The sequence below is a fragment of the Giraffa tippelskirchi genome, chromosome 3 (genome assembly GCF_054371585.1).
Source record: "Giraffa tippelskirchi isolate mGirTip1 chromosome 3, T2T-mGirTip1v1.2.pri, whole genome shotgun sequence".
Classification (NCBI taxonomy): domain Eukaryota; kingdom Metazoa; phylum Chordata; class Mammalia; order Artiodactyla; family Giraffidae; genus Giraffa; species Giraffa tippelskirchi.
Window position 1 is genome coordinate 136,062,197 of NC_137277.1, and position 22,886 is coordinate 136,085,082.

At 39.0% G+C, this 22,886-nt stretch overlaps 1 protein-coding gene across 3 annotated transcripts in view; it reads left to right on the forward strand.

Moving 5' to 3' along the window:
• The window catches only part of CNTNAP5 (contactin associated protein family member 5), a 982,292-nt gene that overhangs the window by 593,727 nt on the left and 365,679 nt on the right, over positions 1 to 22,886 (forward strand). For all 3 annotated transcript variants that reach the window (XM_081576090.1, XM_081576091.1, XM_081576092.1), the window contains one exon: positions 16,191 to 16,297. In XM_081576090.1, the coding sequence (XP_081432216.1) occupies positions 16,191 to 16,297 (107 nt within the window). The remainder of the gene's footprint in view (positions 1 to 16,190; positions 16,298 to 22,886) is intronic.

Sequence of the window (22,886 nt, forward strand, 5' to 3'; positions counted from 1 at the left end):
GGCCATGGCAATGACCACAGCCTTGAGGCCTCTCTTGGACAGTACTAGTCTCCACTAGAAAATACAGCTTGGAGAAGACTGGATGACAAAACTTGAGTGGTGATTGATGAACCCAATTAAAACCTGTGTCCTTCTTGGCATGTATTATATGAGTGCTTTTTTTCTTTTTTTTTGACAGTGAAATCCTTTTACTCCACCAAATAAAATTGTAGGACTACTTGTAACAGATGAAAACAATATTTAAGGATCAGGTTAAATATTTCTAAACTTGGTCTATGAAAACATAGGAGCACTTTGACCCAAGAGTCATAGATTATAGTCCGATGTTATCCTCAGCACTCTTTTTATGTGGCTTTTCTGTTTTGGTTGCTAAATTTTTAGAAAATCTTGATTCACACAAGAAAGTCAGTTTAGTTCAGTTCAGTTAAGTCGCTCAGTCACGTCTGACTCTTTGCAGCCCCATGAACTGCAGCACGCCAGGCCTCCCTGTCCATCACCAACTCCCTGAGTCCACCCAAACCCATGTCCATTGAGTCGATGATGCCATCCAGCCATCTCATCCTCTATTGTCCCCTTCTTCTCCTGCCCTCAATATTTCCCAGCATCAAGGTCTTTTCCAATGAGTCAGCTCTTCGCATCAGGTGGCCAAAGTATTGGAGTTTCAGCTTCAACATTAGTCCTACCAATGAACACTCGGGACTGATCTCCTTTAGGATGGACTGGTTGGATCTCCTTGCAGTCCAAGGGACTCTCAAGAGTCTTCTCCAACACCACTGTTCAAAAGCAGTAGTTGCTAACTGATACAAGTTTTGAACACCTTGCTTGTAACAGCATATATTTTTCTTTTAAGACTTACCCAGAATTGTTAAGAGTAGGTGTACCCTTTTATTTAAAATTTGAGAAATATGTGTATTCTTTACCAATACATAAGTCAGGTAAATGTATAGTCAGTGTCATTACTTTCTATAGTATTGTCACCAAATGGAAGTTTGTGTGCCCTACACACAGGGAAAAACCAAAATACTGGAGTATGGAGCAGAGAAATGCCCTGCTTTTTGCAAGGCCATAGGAGGAGTTGGGCAGCCTGTGCACCCCAAAGCCCAAACTCACTGAGTGGTTTCAGCCAAGCACTTTTAAAGGCAAGTTTAGTGAGGGGTATGATTAGTTGTTGCAAAGTTCTTGGTGTTGGAATCCTTTGTTCTTGCAGCTGTCCACATAGGTTGGGTCACAATGTTCCTGTAAACTTCCAGCAAGATGGTGTTATTTTCTGTTATGTAACTTTTTATCTCTGTATGGATGGACTCTTAAAGGTCAGAGCCTCAACAATAAGCAATCCTGTGTTATTTCAGGCTATAGGCAACATTCTTTTACAAAAGGTGCAGAGCCAGCCTGACTATGCACAGGCAACAGGAACAGATCAAATATGGCATCAGATTTTTCTTCCCCATTACAATATGGAATTATTTTTATGTCACATTCATCCATTCACTTGTTCTTGCTCCACTATTACCCAGGAGGAAAGCATGTGGCAAGTAAATGTTCCTGGGCTTGGTTGGGTTAAAGTGGATTTAAATGAGTTAAAGTAAGTCTAACAGTGTACCCCCACCCCAGCCACTATGGTGCCTGAGTAGTGTGCATGGGTCTGTGCAGACTGGAAGAGATTTGGCTGGTGCAGTGCAACATCCTTCCCCATCAATAACAGTAGCATAATATTTTTTTTAAATTTTATTTATTTTCTTATATTTTTGGCTGTGCTGGGTCTTTGTTGCATCATAGGCTTTTTTCTCTAGTTGCAGAGAGCAGGGGCTACTCTCTAGTTGCAGTGCATGGGATTCTCATCGCAGTGGATTCTCTTGTTGTGGAATAGGGGCTTCAGTAGTTGTGGTGACAGGCATAGTTGTTCCACAGCATGTGAGATCTTTCCACACCAGCGATTGAACCCTTGTATCCTGCATTGCCAGGTGGATTCTTTACCATTCAGCCACCAGGGAAGTCCAGTAACACTAGCATAGCCTTAGTCTCATGATCACACAGGGGAAGCAGATGATTCACAGCAAAGTCTCCAGGGTTAACCTGGTGCCCAAAACTAGCATATTGTTTGTGCAGTGTGTTAAAATCTGATACATGACATATTGGAAAGCTATAATTTTAAGTATAAAATTTTAAAAACTTAAATTTATAAAAACAAGGGTGTGTGGTGGCGACCACCACCATTTGCCACCCCCTGAATCATCTTTGCAGGATGGTTCTCTAAGACAGTGTGCTGTTGTTGTTCACCCAGTCACGTCCAACTCTTTGCTACCCCATGGACTGCATTATGCCAGGCCTCTCCCTGTTCCTCACCATCTCCCGGAGGAATTTAGAGCCTTACTATTCACACCAGTGCGAAGATGAGCAGCCTTGGTATCTCCAGGGAGCTCATTATAAATGCAGAACCTTAGGTTCTACCACAGACCTACTATATTAGAGTTTACATTTTAAACAAATTTTGAGAAGCCCTGAAACAAATGATAAGACTGTTTCCATTCATACTGGGATCTGAACAATGTCCTAAAATTTAAGAATAAGACAATTTTAGTAAAATGGAGCGCTCTACTGTTTGCATTTTCTGCATAGACAGAACATAATAACTGAGGTACCCTCTAAATGATGTTAAACAAAATCATTGTCCTGTAAGGCACACAAAACCTTTTACGTAAGTGGTAATGAGGTAGAAAAACCAAAGCAGATTTCTCAATCCCATGAAAGGCAGGGCCTGTCTGTAAATAGTGTACTGTTTCCATTCCAAGGATGTGCTTTTATGCTATGGAGACAAATGTATTGATTAGAGAAATTTGATTCCATGTTCTTTAGTCAAAATGACACACATCAGGCAAATAGGGAGTTTTCTTCTCTTGTGAGTTTTAAATAACATATTACTTTGTTACTTGGAGAAAGAAAGTATGCATCTTTTCTTCTAAAGTAACCAGGTAGCAATTATTTGCTGTTAGATTCCTGGCCTCTATGCTTATCATAATAACAAGTATTGGGATGGCTCACTGATAAATTCTTTTTGGCTTGAAATGTGCTGTCTTTGAAGAATGGCTTTTGAGGACAGCTGAGCCTCTCTTGGTCAAAAGCTTGAGGTTTACAGGAGAGTAAAGGGAGGTCCTTCCCATTTTCTATTCATTCGTAATCAAAGTCTAGCGCAAGGAGGAGAAGTGTAGTGTGCCTGGCTCTGTCTTGAACAGCAGTACTCCTGGGATCACTGATGTGCATTGCAAACTTATTCGACCATCATTGCTTTGTCCATTATCTGGGAATCTTTTTCAGAAACCATTGACAGTTAACTCCCTGCTGTGAACTAGACCATGGAAATTTTAGAAAACTGACTTCTGACACTTTCCTTTCTATTCCCTTAATTCCTTAATGTCTACATCTGCTGTAATTACAACAAAATTCAATTATAATGAAAATCCAACTGTGGGGGTAAAATGGGATTATGGTAATTGTTAGAATGGAGAGGCACAGAAATAGGTTTCAAAAGCTTTCAGAAAAGCTATCTGACCAAAACAAGATCAATGCGATTTGTTGCTAATTAAAGCAAACAGACAAAGGAAAGAAGGCAACCTAGCTGATTTTTAATGTATGAGCTTCATTAAAAGGCTTACATTAGTCAGCTTGCATTTTGAGGACTATTGAAATGTTTTCTTCTTTTGTCTCTAAGGAAAGCATATAGAAATTGAAACTGACCTTCAACTGCATAAAGGAGGAATGAGAATTCTTAAAAAGGAAAGTAACTCCATGGAGCATAAATACATTCAGACTCATTTATAGATAACCGTTTATCTGATCATTTGGCAATTTCAGAGGCCTGTCGATGGATGTTCTACTCATTTCAGTCTGTTATGGGAAATGGAGAAGAGGGAAATTTAATAGTGAGAAAAATATTTCTATAGGTGTTTATATAAATATGCTGAGTATTTTTTACATCAACTTATCTTTTAACAGGTAATTTTCTTTATATTCGTTCCAATTGGGAAATTCTTTAAGGGAGCACACATGTTTCTAAACATTACATACATCTAAATAACTGCTGTAGAAAGGCAAACATTCAGCATATACAGCTAATCATTGGGCTTATTTTCTTAGACAAACACCATTTTCTTTAAATTTTCACAAGTGATTTAAAATATTCATAGATTGATAGAGGATCATAATGAATGGTGATCATTAGGAGTGTATTACCAGATGGGCTTTGTTCCAAAGGAGCAAAGGGTTCACCCACTGAATTTTATTTCCAGAATTGAATGAAGGAAGTGGAGAATGATCTATTAAGACGCAGTTGTGAATGCCGGCTCTGCACGAGTTGGTTAGCTGGAACTTACTTGAACTTCTGTAGCTTTATGTATATAAGGAGACTTTCACCTGGACATTTTCTCTGGTCCAGCAGAGTAGCACCCCTGGACTAAGACTGTATCTTGGGGCAGCTTGACTACCTCTTCCTAGTGACCATTTTCCAAGTAGAATGAGTTTCTCTTTTCTCTTATCTAACAGCAAAATAAAATATGAATAGCAGCCCAGCCATATGTTTCTCTCTAGTTTCATTATATAAACCATGATCACTCCCAGAAATATATAAAGAGTGAGATGGCACCTTAATTCCCACAATTAACCACTATTAAAATATTTTAATTTTGTCTATTTCCTTCCAGAATTTTTTTTCTCTCTATAGCAACAAGAACAATCATAGCAGACACTATACAAGTTACTCCTCAATGTCTTGTTTTGTACTTCATACTATATTATGCATGATGAACTTTCTAATATACTTACATATAGAGGTGCATATTTATTTTTATTCCTTCATAGCATGCCTAGTGTGGATGTATCGTCATTTATGTAAACATTCCCAAAACAATGGAGTTGTTGCTGTTTTTATTCAGTTGCTCAGTCATGTCTGACTTTTTGTGACCCCATGGACTGCAGCATGCCAGGTTTCCCTGTTCTTCCCTATTTCCCAGAGTTTGCTCAAACTCATGTCCATTGAATTGGTGATGCCATACAACCATTTCATCCTCTGTTGTCCCCTTCTTCTTCTGCCTTGAATCTTTCCCAGCATGAGGTTTTTTTCCCAATGAGTCGGCTCTTCACATCAGGTGGCCAAAGTATTGGAGTTTCAGCTTCAGCTTCAGTCCTTCCAATGAATATTCAGGGTTCATTTCCTTTAGGATTGAATGATTTGATCTCCTTGCTATCCAAGGACTCTCAAGAGTCTTCTCCAACATTCCAGTTTGAAAGCATCAATTCTTTGGCACTCAGCCTTTTTTATGGTCCAACTCTCTCATCTGTACATGACTACTGGAAGAACCATAGCTTTGACTATACGTACTTTTATCAGCAAAGTGATGTCTCTGCTTTTTAATAGGCTGTCTAGGTTTTTCATAGCTCTTTTTCCAATGAGCAAGCATCTTTTTATTTCATGGCTGCAGTCACCATCCGCAGTGATTTTGGATCCCAAGAAAATAAAATCTGTCAATGTTTCCAATCTTCTCCCATCTATTTGCCATGAAGTGATAGGACTGGATGCCATGATCTTAATTTTTGAATATTGAGTTTTAAACCAGCTTTTTCACTCTCCTCTTTCACCTTCATCAAGAGACTCTTCAATTCCTTTTTGCTTTCTGCCATTAGGGTATGTTTCTGTCTTTAATTGTTGATAATAATTTTACATATATCTTTGTGCATGTAAAAAATCATTTCTGGGACATTATTCCAATAACTAGAATCGGTAGGTTGAAGCAGATATATAATTTAAAGTCTGGAAATGCCACTATATTAATAGCAATGGTCTTTGCACATTACATGAACAGCAAGGAACATAACAGGGAAAGACTGACCAAGGCTATGTAGGGGCAACATATAAAATGAGAAGAAATATCCTGAAAACATAACCAAAATACAAAAAGAATGACCCTTCAATATTTTAAAAAATGCAAGTAAAACCACTGGTACATTAAGAAAAAATAAGATGCAAGGTTGGCTGGTTTTACAGAAGATTCATTTAAATATTCTTTAGGGGAGTTTAGGGCATTTGGGAGGAAAGTTTTTCTAGCAGATTGAACCTAAAATGTGTTATTTTCAGCAAAAAATACTAAAGTGACAAAAAAGACACAGAAGCAGGGGGATTAGAGACAGAATTCATGCTTCAGGCTCAGCAAATGGAAGCCACCCCTGGGGATGCTCTGGGCATTGTGCAGAGCCTGATGGAAGAGCAGGGTGAAGGGGTAATCCAAGATCTGAATGGAAGCCAGTACAGCTGCTGATGAAAGCGTTGTGGTGCTCACAAAGGATGAATTTTGTATGCAAGTCAGATGGTTCACAAGGTTTAGTTTTGGTTTCAAAGACTGATATTCAATTTCTCAAAATTATAGATTCAAAATTATGTTCTTTAATTTTTTAAATTCAGCTTACAAAATTGTATTCTATGTATAACCTAGCAAGTATTAGTAATCAGGTCTAAAGGACTTTGAATACTGCTTAATGCCATTCATGGATTTAGTTATTTAAATACCTTCAAATATTTTAAACTGCATTTATGTTTTATTTACTTTCCAAGTTATGACATTAACAAAGAATACCAAATATCTATCAAAGTTAAATATCCAGAAACATGAACATTTAACTTTGATGAACTTAATTTATCTGAGATGTTTTAATAAGGAAAATTTTTAAGGTATAAATCAGTTATATTACACTTTTTTTTAAATCTTTTAAATTCTAAAGATGTCATTTATTGTATGTGTGTTTTTCTTTAAAAAAGCAAAAAAAAAAAAAAGGCTGAATTCTCTTAAAAATTACAAATACCAAATAATTATTAACAAAATCTTTTCAAAGTTTTAATACAATCTTGCTACAAGAGGAAAAAAAACCTATCTCAGATCAGTTCAAATATCCAACTCTTGGCAGCCCCTATTTTATGAAAAAGGAAGAATTAAATATTCCTTGTTAGACATGTTATGAAACTCCTTGACTTGTTGCAAGACTGTTCAAGGTCCTAGGTAAGGTTCCTCTTAAGGGTGACAATAGACTGACATTGCTCTTAATCTTATTAAAATCCACTATAAATATGCTTAAGCATCTTTTTAAAGTGTCAGTTTCTTCCCAGAAAGATGAATCATGTAGAAGTTTCTGACCAAGATCAGTGTTGGGATCATTTTTTATTTTCTCTCAGTATCACATTCCTTCTTCACCCCAGAATATAAACACTGAGGTTTTGATTATCTTTTTGTTGAAACTGAGATTACAAACATTGGGGTTTAGAAATTGTATGTCTACAGTAGGCGCTTATGCTAAGAGATGAAGATGCATGCATGATCCTTGTTGTTGATGCTTCTGGGATACCCTGGCTCCTACGTTCAATCAAGGGCTCCATAGCATTGCTAGTGGGCTGACTCTGAAGCCCATACTCTTGTATACAAAGAAAAAAGATGAATCCTGAATGTATTTTTGATTTTGTTTAAGACTTTGATGAGTCTCTGTATTTTTTCTATATTTGTAAGAATAGTGCATTCATACTCAGTCGTGTCCAACTCTTTGCGACCCCATGCACTGTAGCCTGCCAGGCTCCTCTGTCCATGGAATTTCCCAGGCAAGAATACTGGAGTGTGTTGCCATTTCCTACTCTAGGGGATCATCCTGACTCAGGGATTGAACCCATGTCTCTTGCATCTCCTGCATTGGCAGGCAGGTTCTTTACTAACTGTGATTAGTTAGATCTTAAATTGATCTTAAATAAAAAGGGTACAATTTTGAATTTTTGAATAGGCTAAAAGGCTTTGTCTGGCTTGCATTAATAATTTATAAATTCCTTCTTCCTAAAGCAAGCAGCTTCTGGAAACAATCGCATTAACTCAGATAGACATAGAAAATGTAGAAAAAGTCTTCGTTATCTGAAAAAAATAAAATAAAAACAAGAGCAGAGCAAGGACAGAGGATATTTTCTTACCTATTATTTCAAAGATTTTACAGATTTGTAATAAAGAGTGAAATAGAATTAAAACCTTCTTTCCCAACCCTTCACCACTGTATGAGATTTATAGACTAAATTATATATCATTGTGCTAATTATATAATGAATATATACTTGATTTTCTTGTCTGAGTTTACTTATTCCCAGTTAGCCCATAGCCATCTATACATTTTCTCCCACCAAAAATATCTCTTTTTTTAAGTTGATATGTTGTATTTTCATTTTTATCCAGTTCAAGAAATTTTCTTTTCTTGTTGGCAACATGACATGCAGGATCTTAGTTCTCTGACTAGAGATCGAACCCGCATTTCCTGCAGGGGTAGTGCAGATCCTGAACTGCTTGACCACCAGGAAAGTTCCCAAAAATCTTTTAAGTACTCTAAACTGACAGCTCCAAGTTTGCTAACTAGTTTCTAGAATCAATGGGAAACTATATGAAGCCCCTTTCCCTTCCCTCTCAGAATTAATGCTCTAAGATCATGCTTTGAGTTCACTTTAAGGAGACTGATCACATGGCATTTGACGGTGGAAAGACTGCACAGAGCTTGAGACTACAGGCTTCAGTGACAGGTGGTATGGTTTCATCACTTCACACGTGGACAAGTTATTTAGACTTGTCTTATTTTCTTTGTCTATAAAACAGAGAAAAACATACCTTACAGCTACATCTCAGATATGATTATAAGCATGAATTGAAGCTTCCTTTCAAGCTTATTGGCAAGGGGAAAGACTTCAGGAAAGCCAAATCCACATTGCCCCTTGGTGAAAATATTTTGTAGACTAACCAAGAATGTTTGGTTGAACCTTCTTAAGTTAGTCACAAAGTGGTTAAAGATTATTGCACTTTAAAAAATATATGGTTAAAGGTAACAAGAGCTAGATAGGGAAATTGAATTTCCCAAGTAGACTTTTTAATCTCAATAAAGTGCGTCATATCAAAGAATGTCCTCCGATTTATCAAGAATGCTAGATATGTCCTCAAAGGAACACTGTGTGTGTTAGTCACTCAGTTTTGTCCAACTCTTTACGATTTAATGGACTGTAGCTTGCCAGACCCCTCTGTCCATGGAATTCTCCAGGCAAGAATACCAGAGTGGGTAGCCAATCCCTTCTCCAGGGGATCTTCCTGGCCCTGGGATCAAACCCTCATCTCTTAGATCTCCTGCTTTGGCAGGCGGGTGCTTTACCACTAGCACTACCTGGAAAGCCCCCAAAGGAACATTAAGTTGAATCATTTCACATCATTTAAAAAGCATATGCTTTTGACCAATTTGCAGAAAATTATCTGTACAAGTGCTTCAGATATAGAGCTGTCAGGACTCCAAAATACAAGTAATGAAAAAGAATTGCAAAATTTGCTTGCATCCTTGAAGCCCACCAAAAAGGATTCCATTCATAGTGTCCATCTTAGCTGTTCCCTTGTGTACCTTGTTTCTCTCTTCTGCCTCTAAATTGCTTCTTGCCTATGGCTGCACAGAAGGCTCCCTTTACTTGTCTCAATATTTCTTCACCATTTGAAAAAAGAAAGAAAAGATGCAGCTCTTGGTCTCCCCTCTACTCCAGTCAGCTCTCATTGGGCTGCTCAGTGTCAGGAAGGTAACAGTAAAGGTCAGAGGGTCTATGGTTAACTGGACAGGTTAAGCTAAATAAGGACAGCTTTGGCTGGCTATTGCACCCCAGACTGTATGTTGATTCATTCAGTCAACAGCCACTTATTGAGTGCTACTCTGTTTACTACATCAAGTACTCGGTGAACAAAATAGACAACAACCTATGCTTTAATGGAAGTTACATTCCTTTGTGGGAAGGTAGGTAACAAAGCACCGGCAGTGTCCAACTCTTTGTGACCCCATGGACTGTAGCCCGCCGGGCTCCTCTGTCCGTGGGATTCTCCAGGGAAGAATATTAGAATGGGTTGCCATTTCCTTCTCCAGGGATCTTCCTGACCCAAGGATTAAACCTGGGTATCTCTCCTGCATTGCAGGTAGATTCTTTACTGTCTGAGCCACAGAGAAGTACACATCACCAGTGAAGTACATAGGTAACAAATCATAAGAGTAATGAATAAGCAGAGTGCATATTGAATTAGAAATTAGAAAGTGCTAAGAATGTAAAAGGAGAATGGCTGGGAAAGGGAATCAGTGTTGCAGAGAGGAGGAGAGTTGCAACTTTATTTTATTTTACTTTTATAAACTTAAAGTAGAGTTGATTTACAATGTTGTGTTAGTTTCGGGTGTACAGTAAAGTGATTCAGTTATACATATACCTATATTCATTTTTTAAGACTCTTTTCCTTTATAGGCTACTACAAAATATTGAATGTTATTCCTTGTGTTATGCATAGGTCCTTGTTGTGTATCTATGCTATATATAGTAGTGTGCATATGTTAATACCAAATTCTTAATTTATTCCCCCCTTTGCACCTCAGTCACCATAAGTTTGTGTTCTATATCTGTGGGTCAATTTATACTTTGCAATCAAGTTCCTTTGTATCCTCTTTAATATTCTACATATAAGCAATATTATATGATATTTGTCTTTCACTATCTGGCTTACTGCACTCAGTATGATAATCTCCAGGTTCATCCATGTTATTGCAAATGACATTATTTCATTCTCTTTTATGGCTGAGTAATACTCCAGTGTATGTACATAAACAACATCTTCTGTATCCATTCATTCATCAGTGGACATTTAAGTTGCTTCCATGTCTTGGCTATTGTAAATAGTGCTGAAAAGAATCTTTTTTCAGTGAATAGTAGTGCATGTATCTTTTTGAATTAAAATTTTCTTCAGGTAAATGTCCAGCAATGGGACTGTAGGATCATGCAAATTTAAATAGCACGGATGACTGTTGTGGACTTCTTTGAGAAGGTGCCTTTTGAACAGAGACAAGAAGGAGGTGATTCATGGTATATCTGGACATGTAAGGGAGAGCATTTTGGGCAAAGAGAACCTCAGTGCAAAGACTCTAACAAAGCAGGATCCTTTGTGTGCTTTAGGGACAACAAGGATGACAGCATGGTTGGGGTAGATGTAGAAAAGGGAAAAGATTAGGAATGAATTTGGAGAAGTGATGGAAGTACAGATCAGCAGGAACTGGTCATTTAAGAATGTTGCTTTTATCTTGATAAAAACAAAAAGCCCTTGAAGGGTTTCAATACTATCTTCCTTAGATGTTAATATGGTCTCTCTTGCTCTTGTATTGGAAATGGGCTGAGTGGATCAGAGATGGAGCTGGTAGACCAGTTAGCTAATAAACACAGATGTTCAGGCAAGCAATGCTGTTGACTCAGACCAGAGTGGTGGCAGAAGGTGATGAGAAGTAGTCAGATGCAGGATAGAGTCTTAAAGCAGAGTCAGGGACATGTGCTTGTCCCTGTGATTTGGGCTATGAAGGAAGGGTGAGGGGAGGCTTACAAGTGTTGAAGTCTGGTAAGTGTGGAGTTGCCCTTCTCAGATAGTGAAGAATTTGGGTAGTGAAGTTGGGGTGAGGAGGCAAGGTGAGACATCACAAATTCAGGTTTGGACATGCAGTTTGAAACATCTGATGGACACTCAAGTGGAACTATGAAGCAGACAGCTGGACTTATGGGTCTGGAATTCACAAGAGAAGACAAAACTCAAAATAAAAATTTGAAAGTTACTAAAGACTAAACTCAAAATATAAATTTGGCATGAAAAATCGAGAGATTTGCTTTGACTATTCTCAGTAATCTGATTTTTATTTAAGGGAAACCAATAATTCATGTTGATTCTGTGAAACTTCCCAAATTGCAAACACACTGACTGCTTTTTCCAAAACTATGTTGAATCCCATTGCTTTCCTAATGCTTTCCCTGAGGAGTGATCTGCTCCAGCTAGAAAGCTGTACCTGGCCTCAGGAAAAGCTAAGTTAGGGAGAGAATCACTCCGATCTTTCTCAAGGAAAATGGCAGGGGACCCTTTGTTCTTCACAATGTCCATGGGGAGGAAGTGCGTTTTGCAGAAAATATGCTTGTCAGGATGCTTGAAATGGGACTCTAGTCTTCAAGTAGATCAATTTCTCAATATTCTGTAAAATACTCTCTTCTTTGAAGCAGTTTATCTATTTTCCCTGTACGCATCTTTAAGGAGAAATTTTTTCCCCTTCACTTCTCACTGTGAACAAGGAAGCACACTACCAAACAACAGTGAAGCCAGAACCATATACCACTGAAGGCTGGATGGGACCATTAATGAGGTCCATGGGCCATTATGGATGGACACTTCCTCCAACTTTGTCTCTTACCTGCCTTGATTCCAGCCCCAACTAGCAATGATCCTTCTCTTTTGGAAGAAGTTTTGATTTGGGTGGAAAATAGACATTCTCATATAAAACGCATATATAACTTGTGTCCCTGTTATATTGTTTTTTCCTTCCTATATTTCTAACTCTTTTCTGCCTTTCCATCAACTCTTTCATTCAATCCCCTTCATATTATGTGCAACCTTCTCCTATAAAGAGGCACACAGCTTCTGATGCACCTGTCTTGCCCTCCAAGTCTTTGCTGGCACACATCTTGATGCTTCTTTGGGCTTCCGAAGAGTATGACATCAACAGTTGTGTTTATGCTGAAAGCTGTGTTAAACATTGTAGCTACAGAAAGGCACATCCATCCGATTCAGCTATATATGAAATATCATTAAGATTTTAGAAAGTAGCTATTCAGAATGATTATCTCTTAGCAATTTGAATTCAGCACCTTACACCTAAGATTGTAACTGTCCTCACATTTAATGAGTTCTTTTCACATCCGTAGTTCCACATTGACCTCTTTCTGGGTTCATGTCTTAAGTGCTCAGTGTATGCCAAGTAGAGAGAAAAAGAAACAAAATACCAGTTAAAATGAACTGATTAAAGAACAAGGAAATTATACTCCTAAAACTGCCCTTTTTAAATAAGCAAATTGGGGTTATACATCTTTTATTTTGCATGTCTACTTTACAAATGAATTTTTCTAATCACAGTGTGTGTTGAACCAAAATGAACCAAGCTCAAAGGCAGCCCTGTAAGTAATTCATTCATTTTCTTGCTTGTTCTAGGAATATTAGATTTTTTCCTTTCTGTCTCAGAAATACATCATTTTTGAGTGACTATAAGCAAATGAATTTCTAGCCTACATATTTGTTGGTAAATTGAGTTTATTAATGCTGCAATATGAAGTCTGTGGGGCTTCCTATGTGTGGTTCAGGAGTAAAGAACCTCCTGCCAGTGTAGGAGATGTGGGTTCGATCCCTGGGTGGGGAAGATCCCCGGGAGAAGGAAATGGCAACCCACTCCAGTATTCTTGCCTGGAAAATTCCATGGACAGAGGAGTCTGACGGGCTATAGTCCATGGGGTTGCAAAGAGTGAGGCATGACTGAGTGCGCATGTGTGTGTGCGCACACACACACACACACACACACCCCACACAAAGTCTGTGTGAGGCTTTTTACATATGTTCAAAGTAACCAGGTTGTTCTTACAGTTTTCCATAAGATCTCTCTCCCTACGTGCCTAGGGTAGCCTGGGAATCTTAAGTTTTAAAAATATTTTAAAGTGTAAAATTATAAGGAAAAATGTGTTCCCATTTCTGTTTGTATTTATAGAATGGGGTTTTATAAAAAGTTAAGGTTATTAATTGGAAATATAAGAGTCCCAACTCAAGCTAGCCTGACTAAAATTGGGTTTTTTCTAGAAAGATCTTGGGTTGTCTCACAGAATCTAAGCTAGATTAAAGGAGCCAGGCCCTCAGAAAGGTCAGGGGTTCAGCCTAATCTTTGAAACAACAGGGATACACCAATGACCATTGTCAGGATGCTCTCCTCTCTTTTCTTCTGCATTCTGAAACTTAGCATTTTTCTCTCTCTCTCTTTCTTTCACTGCAGATAAGCTTTCTTCTCATGGCTGAAAACATGGCCAATGAGAACTTATGAGTTTTTTCCTTTTAGCTTCAGTCATCAAAAAAGGGGCTGATCTAAACTTTTTTGGTGCCAAAACCAGAAGAACTATAGGATAAATATCTACTGACCTGGCTTTGCTCAGCTTTCCATCTTTAAAGCAATTAACTTTTTGTTGGCAGTGGGAGAGGAACAGTAATACCATTATTTGTCACTCACGGACGCTGACTCTATGTGTGAGTGTGTGTGTATGTCTGTGTGATTGGGGGAGTGGAGTAGGATGGGCTGGTTTGGAGCAGCTGTAGAGATGTCATGTAAGAATTTGAGCGTTTTAGAGGGGACAGATCTAGAGAAAATCACCCTGCAGAGCAGCAGTGTTCAGAAATGAGGAGGCTCTGGGATGCAAAAGAAAACTTGTGGAGGCAGGGAGGCCTTCTCAGGCTCTCCATCAGGGCACAACCAGAGGCAGAGGCTCTCACTTGGCTTTTGTTCATGAGGACATTGATGCTTCAAGTTTAAATTCCCCACATCACAAGGTTAATGGCGTTGGGGGCAGAAATGTGTGCCAGTCTTGAGTAGCAAGACTTTCTTTTCTATTTCTGCTACCTGGGTGTATGGGACCCAGAGGGCGGGTAGAATTTGGAGTAGGCAAGGGCCCATTTTTTGGTTTATTCGTTGATTGGTTGGATTTTGTGATCATGTTCTAGAGCAAAATTACTGCATCCTATTCCCTCCCTTTTTTTTTTTTTTCCTGTTTCTAAGCCATGGCTGGATACTATGGAGTTATCAATAAGCTTTTCCCAAACATAAGCCCTATTGACACAATTGTGTGTTTGCTGTGGTGAGCAGAAAATTTCTAATAGTATGTCTGAACATAGGCAGGAATATTAATTTCTGGGCTTTGAAATAATCATTGCTGGAAGTTTTTGTACTTATATAGGACATTTAGGGTAAATCATCTTAATTTTTTTGCCCCACATCCTTAGATGCTCCACAATGAGCCCTTTTGTTGTATTATACCATTTCTGTAATTTCATGGTTTATGTCCTGTCCCTGGCGAAATTTGTGAGACTTTACTCTTCCCATAAAGATTGTTTTCAAACATTTCAGTGTTTATCATGGCTTTTACTTTTGATTTTATTTATTACACATGTTGAGAACTTGCCTGGTTATTTTTTAATAGCAACAGTGGCTGCAGTGTAGAGAATTTAAAATATGTATGTAAGAGTTGAAGAGAATTACCTACAGACACCATGTATAAATGGCTGAGCTGGGGCTTTGTCCAGAAGGAATGAATGTTGCCTTCACTCCCATTAACCAAATGGCACTTAACATTTGTCCTTTTAGTTATTTTTTCAATATGAAGTGTTTGTTTTATTTCACTGTAGCTGTGCTTCATATCTTGAATTTCTACTTAATTCAGTCACAGTCTGTTATAATCCTTCTGCTAATTTCATTTGTAGTGACTTTTTGATAGCCTGTTAATATTAATTATGAAAACTTTCCTAAGAAATCTTATGTAGGAAAAGTACAGGGATTCATCATAACATCATTGTGAATAATGACAATTAGCACATATAGTTTTTATATTTTTAAATATATCCTTAAGAAAGAGCCATCTGAATGTGATTGCTGGGTCAAATTACATGAATGTTTCAGAAAGTTTTTAAAGTGTATGGTGAAAATATTTTTCAAAATAATCATACTATTTTCAATATAAGTAGTTAAGGCCTCATTTTAAGGGTGTTATTGGCTCTTCTAATAATTATAGAGTTTCCTTGTATGTTAACAGAACATGTAGCATCTGTTCAAATTTCTTGAGTATTTTAAAATAGATTTCTGTCTGTCACCCAAAAGAGAAGCAGGAGGATTATGACCTCAATTATCTTCCCCTTTCCCCTTACCCTTAAAAATGTAAAACCTTTCCAAAATGCAAAATTACAATCTTTGTCCATTTTATTCTATGGCAAATGAAAAACCTTACAAATTCTATTTCAAATTAAGTCAATGAAAACGTGCCCCAGTGTTGAAATGCTTCATTTAATTGCCTACATCAGCTCTGAGCCTTCCTTTGGCCAGTAGAACTGGGTACTGTGAAGGACCCCACCTCTGTGGTGAAATTGTTGTCTTATGTTCTCATATTCAAGTTCACTTAGGTATAGTAGTGTAGCAGACTGACTCTCACCATTAACTCATTTAGTTGAATATAAGACATCCCCCCCCTTATTTCCATTGATTTAATTTATTTAATTTGATTTTGCTCCGTCTCCCACTAGGTGCTTGCCAAACTACTGCGAGCATGGAGGAAGCTGCTCCCAGTCCTGGACGACCTTCTACTGTAACTGCGCTGACACAGGTTACGCAGGTGCCACCTGCCATAACTGTGAGTAGACTCATAATTCCCCACAGATTCTCCTGCAAAATTCCCAGATTCCCCATTCTAGGGCAAAAATCCAGGAATGCCAGGGATAGTGTCAGAGTATTAGTATGTTCAGCATAGGGTAGGCACTTTTTATTCATTCATTCATTGTGTGTTTCTTGAGAGGATACTCTATGCCAAGCACTGTGGAGAGCATGGAGGATGCACTGGTACAAAGCCATGTCATTCTGGAGCTCAAGGTTTACCATGAAGACAGACAGAAAGTGGGGTAATTGTTGAGCCAGAGACAAGTCAAGGTGCTGTAGGCATATAAAGGTGAGCTATGAAGTCAACTGCATTGTCTAAATGGGCTAAGTTAGGCTGTGCAATAAGGAACCTGCATCTCAGTGGCCTAAGTAGTAAGCAACTGAGTCATGCCTATGTTACCTACACAGCACAGGTCTACAGGGGACCAATTCTTCTAAAGGCGTTCTCCTTCTGGGAGGCTGACAAAGACTTCATCATCGGAAATAAAGCTATGACAGGAAGAAGGAAGCCCAAGAAAACATGTGCTTTTAAAAGCTTTTACCTGGGACTTCCCTGGCTGTTTAGTGATTAAGACTTCATGGTTTCACTGAAGGGGTGCTGGTTTGATCCCTGGGATTATGATCTTGCATTCACATGGGGTGGCCAAAGATTTAAAAAAAAAAAAAAGCTTCTACCTGGGAGTGCCAAACATTACTTCTACTCATATTCCATTGGCCAAGCAAAGTCATGTGGGTACCTAACATCAAGAGGGAAGGAGGTCTCTTCTTACCATGGGATCTGAGGCAATAGAACTTGCAGACTGCTGATAAGTACTGACATTGTCTGCTTGCCCATGATAGGGAGGCTTCAGATGGAAGGTTTGAGCTGATCCTGTAGTAGGGATGTGGTAGACAAGAAAAAGAAAAAGGAAACTGAATCTGCAATTATTTGGAGATAGCTGGAGAATGCTGACAGTAAGTAGTAAGAAAGGAAGCAGAAATTGAGGAGACTGGAGCACACAAAGAATAAGGAGTGAGGAGGAAAAAATAAAGGAAGAACATGAGTCCTGATGCCCATAATTTTATATTCTCGTCAGGGTTATAATAAAAAACACATGTTGAAATAGAGAAGGTTTGACATTTGGAGGATTGTTTGTAAGCTTTTTGACATGAACTGAAGTTTAACTGACAGAGATACGATTGGAAGGGGAATTCCCTGGTGGCTCAGTGGTAAAGAATCTGCCTGCCAATGCAGAAGATATAGGAATTGCAGATTTGATCCCTGGATCAGAAAGACCCCCTGGAGAAGGAAATGGCAACCCTCTTCTGTATTCCTGTGGGGAAAATCCCATGGACAGAGGACCCTGGCAGGCAACAGTGCATGGGGTTACAAAGAGTTGGATGTGACTGAGTACGCATGCATGACTGGAAAGTGCTAGCTACAGTTGTAGGAGACTTCACAGAAAATATGGACTTTGAAATTGACTTAGAAGGTAGAAGTGTGGGAGAAGGTCCTTCTAGTAAGAAGGGCCTTCTAATGTAAGAGCCAAGCCAAGGCTGGAGCTAGTCTCAGGACTACAGGGGGACTATCCCTCAAGGCCTGATCTCACTAGTGTTTCTTAAGTCTCTGCTTTTCCTGGGATGGCACACAGAATGCAGAAAGGAAAGGTAATTGCCAGCTGGGCTAGAATCAGACTCTAGTCCAGGATGAACAGCATTGGTGCTCTCATCCTTTAAGGCCCCTCAGTCATTCTATGGCCTCTTTTACACCTTGGAATTGAATATTCACCAATGATGATCATAGAGGAGTCTAAGCAAATCAGAGAAGAAATAGCCCAGTGGCCATCATGGGATGATGTTATTGCTATTAGTTGCCTGTGGAAGAGAAAAACACTGCCTGGATTTATACTGATATAACTTTCTTAAAACTTTCTATTTAGATATTTGGAATAGTGAACACTTGACTGAGAGAGATTAGATTTAAATTTGACCAAGCTCTTGCACTTGAACAAGAAGATAATTTTAACACTCCAGAGCTCAGTTTTCTCATGGATCCTATAAAGGAAAGCTAACTAAATTGCTTCTCAGCCTTTGGGCTAAGATCAAGTGTAGTATAGAGGCTTCCCTGGTGACTCAGTAGTTAAGAATCTGCCTGCCAATGCAGGAGATGCAAGAGACGTGGGTTTGATCCCTGGGTCAGGCAGATCCCCTGGAATAGGAAATGGCAACCCACTCCAGTATTCTTGCCTGAAAAATTCCATTGACAGAGAAGCCTGGTCAGAGAAGTCCATGGGGTCACAAAGAATTGGACATGACAGAGTGTGCACCAAGATCTTGGAGACCATTTTAAGGCTAAAATTGCAAGATTTTATATAAGATTCTCAATAAATACCAAATCTATAAATGTTGAGTCTGGTTCCAGAAATTTATCCCTATAGAAAAGACTGTAATTGTACAGATACGTTATAGGACACATACAAGACTGTCCAGTTTGTACTGAAGTGCTGCTGTAAGAAACTCAGAGGCAACCGAATGGTCATCAAGTTAATAGTGAGATGAGATAAGTCTGAAGATTTAAGTCAAAACTATCCAAATATCTGCCAAGTCACAGGATAAGATTCCTAAGATTTTTAAAGGTTATTCTGTTCACTTTCAGCAATATTTTGTTAAGTCCATCTCTACAGAAGTTCTCCTCCTTTAAATTTATCCATCTATCAAGCTAAAAATAGATTTCCAACTTTATAAAAATAGTGTGAACTTGAATGTCAATGGAAGTGAAGTGCTGATTTTCAAAGGAACTCTGTCAAAGTTGATGAGCAGGAAATTGAACATATCAAGCCTTAAAAATACCATTCCTTATTTTAAACACCTTCCAATCTTCCTTTCTGTAACATTGCTCAAAGTCTATACCATTGGCTGCAATACTGTTAAACCCATTCTTCCCCTCTGGGCACCCAGCCAGGGCAGGTCAGAGGTGCTTGGGTGGCTGTGAGGTTTCACACACATACCTTGGATGTCTGTGCAATTTAAGAACTTTCCTCCTCTGACTAATCCTTCTTCCTTCTCCAACTGGGTGAGAAGCACTGTTTTGAATCAGATTTGAGTTGATTAAGTAAATGAAGCCATGCTTTTCTGTCTTCATAAAGCATGTGCTCTGAATGAGGGGCATCAGAAATGAGAGCTGGTAAAATACAGAAGGCAGGTGAAAGCAAAACAAACAACTTCGCAACCCTGCTTGTGTGGAAATGGTAATGTCCTTGCTCAACAGGGGTTTATTTTCTTGAAACAGTCATGCATAATCAGAACATTTTTGAAATGTTCTGAAATGTGATGAAAGACCTTCACGTTTTAAAAACATTTCTAATGATATTCAAAGCATAATTTCTGGACTACTGGTCTTTTGTCTTTTCATTCTCTTCAGGATTAGTTTGGTTTCCTCATTATTGGGACATCTTAGTAAATGTGAACCAATAGGGCTGACTTAGGAGAAGGCAATGGCACCCCACTCCAGTACTCTTGCCTGGAAAGTCCCATGGACAGAGGAGTCTGGTAGGCTACAGTCCATGGGGTCGCTAAGAGTTGGACACAACTGATCAACTTCACTTTCACTTTTCCCTTTGATGCACTGGAGAAGGAAATGGCAACCCACTCCAGTGTTCTTGCCTGGAGAATCCCAGGGACGGCAGAGCCTGGTGGGCTGCCGTCTATAGGGTCGCACAGAGTTGGACATGACTGAAGCGACTTAGCAGCAGGGCTGACTTAGGACAGAGAGAATTTGCTTCTTTCTGTCTAGCTTTGTGGCTAATAGAGGGGTCTGGCTTAATGGAGGGCATGATGAACTCTAAGGAATGGTAAAATGGGAATTCTCAAAGTCTTTAAGCAGAGTAGGCATAGTATTAGAAGTAGATACGTCATGATTCCATTGCAATTTTCTTTCCTCTTCATCTGATGAAACATAAAGAACTTGGGCATGCAAGTTTTGTAACTTTTCAAACACACTTTGTTCAAAACTTCCTGCTTAAGAAGAGTTGATAAGTATGTGGACATGTCCTTTCCTATCTGTGGCAGGGTCCCCATAGGAGGAGGAAATGTGAGATCAACATTTGTCCAATAAACTGACATTAAACATTATTATCTCTGTAAGTCGTTTTGGTTAGCAGTTTTATCCCCAGAGTTGTATACTATTCACCAGAAGGATGACTGGAGGTGACATAGTATTTTCAGTCCAGATTTTTTTTTAAATTTATTTTTTATTGAAGGATAATTGCTTTAGAGACTTTTGTTGTTTTCTGTCAAACCTCAACATGAATCAGCCATAGGTATACATATATCCCCTCCCTTTTGAAACTCCCTCCCATCTCCTTCGCCATCCCACCCCTCTAGGTTGATACAGAGCCCCTGTTTGAGTTTCCTAAGCCATACTGCAAATTCCCGTTGGCTATCTATTTTACATATGATAATGTAAGTTTCCATGTTACTCTTTCCCTAGACTCATCCTCTCCTCCCCTCTCTCCATGTCCATAAGTCTATTCTCTATGTCTGTTTCTCCATTGCTGCACTATAAATGAGTTCTTCAGTACCTTTCTTCTAGATTCTGTATATATGTGTTACAATACAATATTTATCTTTCTCTTTCTGACTCACTTCACTCTGTATAATGGGTTCTAGGTTCATCCACCTCATCAGAACTGACTCAAATGCATTCAGTCCAGATTAAGTCTTGGCAACCCACCCACTGAACAGATCTTCCAGTCACCAGAGACAATTACCATGCTTATTGGTTTTCTGAAATGTCCAGTGAGTCAACTCTTCGCATGAGGTGGCCAAAGTATTGGAGTTTCAGTTTCAACATCAGTCCTTCCAATGAACACCCAGGACTGATCTCCTTTAGGATGGACTGGTTGGATCTCCTTGCAGTCCAAGGGACTCTCAAGAGTCTTCTCCAACACCACAGTTCAAAAGCATCAATTCTTCGGTGCTCAGCTTTCTTCACCATCCAACTCTCACATCCTTACATGACTACTGGAAAAACCATAGCCTTGACTAGACGGACCTTTGTTGACAAAGTAATGTCTCTGCTTTTTAATATGCTATCTAGGTTGGTCATAACTTTCCTTCCAAGGAGTAAGTGTCTTTTAATTTCATGGCTGCAATCACCATCTGCAGTGATTTTGGAGCCCAGAAAAATAAAGTCTGATACTGTATCCACTGTTTTCCCATCCATTTCCCATGAAGTGATGGGACCAGATGCCATGATCTTCGTTTTCTGAATGTTGAGTTTTAAGCCAACTTTTTCACTCTCCTCTCTCACTTTCATCAAGAGGCTTTTTAGTTCCTCTTCACTTTCTGCCATAGGCTGGTGTCATCTGCATATCTGAGGTTATTGTTATTTCTCCCGGCAATCTTGATTCCAGCTTATGCTTCTTCCAGCCCAGGGTTTCTCATGATGTACTCTGCATATAAGTTAAATAAGCAGGGTGACAATATACAGCCATGATTTACTCCTTTTCCTATTTGGAACCAGTCTGTTGTTCCATGTCCAGTTCTAACTGTTGCTTCCTGACCTGCATACAAATTTCTCAAGAGGCAAGTCAGGTGGTCTGGTATTCCCATCTCTTTCAGAATTTCCCACAGTTATTGTGATCCACACAGTCAAAGGCTTTGGCATAGTCAATAAAGCAGAAATAGCTGTTTTTCTGGAACTCTCTTGCTTTATCAATGATCCAGTGAATGTTGGCAATTTGATCTCTGGTTCCTCTGCCTTTTCTAAAACCAGCTTGAACATCTGGAAATTCACGGTTCACGTATTGCTGAAGCCTGGCTTGGAGATTTTTGAGCATTATTTTACTAGTGTGTGAGATGAGTGCAATTGTGCGGGAGTTTGAGCATTCTTTGGTATTGCCTTTCTTTGGGATTGGAAGGAAAACTGACCTTTTCCAGTCCTGTGGCCACTGCCGAGTTTTCCAAATTTGCTGGCATATTGAGTGCAGCACTTTCACTGCATCATCTTTCAGGATTTGAAATAGCTCAACTGTAATTCCATCACCTCCACTAGCTTTGTTCGTAGTGATGCTTTCTAAGGCCCACTTGACTTCATATTCCAGGATGTCTGCCTCTAGGTGAGTGGTCACACCATCGTGATTATCTGGGTCATGAAGATCTTTTTAGTACAGTTCTTCTGTGTATTCTTGCCACCTCTTCTTAATATCTTCTGCTTCTGTTAGGTCCATACCATTTCTGTCCTTTATCGATCCCATCTTTGCATGAAATGTTCCCTTGGTATCTCTAATTTTCTTGAAGAGATTTCTAGTCTTTCTCATTATGTTGTTTTCCTCTATTTCTTTGCATTTATCGCTGAGGAAGGCTTTCTTATCTCTCCTTGCTATTTTTTTGGAACTCTGCATTCAAATGGGAATATCTTTCCTTTTCTCCTTTGCTTTTGGCTTCTCTTCTTTTCATAGCTATTTGTAAGGCCTCCTCAGATAGCCATTTTGCTATTTTGCATTTCTTTTCCATGGGGATGGTCTTGATCCCTGTCTCCTGTACAATGTTTTGAACCTCTGTCTGTAGTTCATCAGGCACTCTAT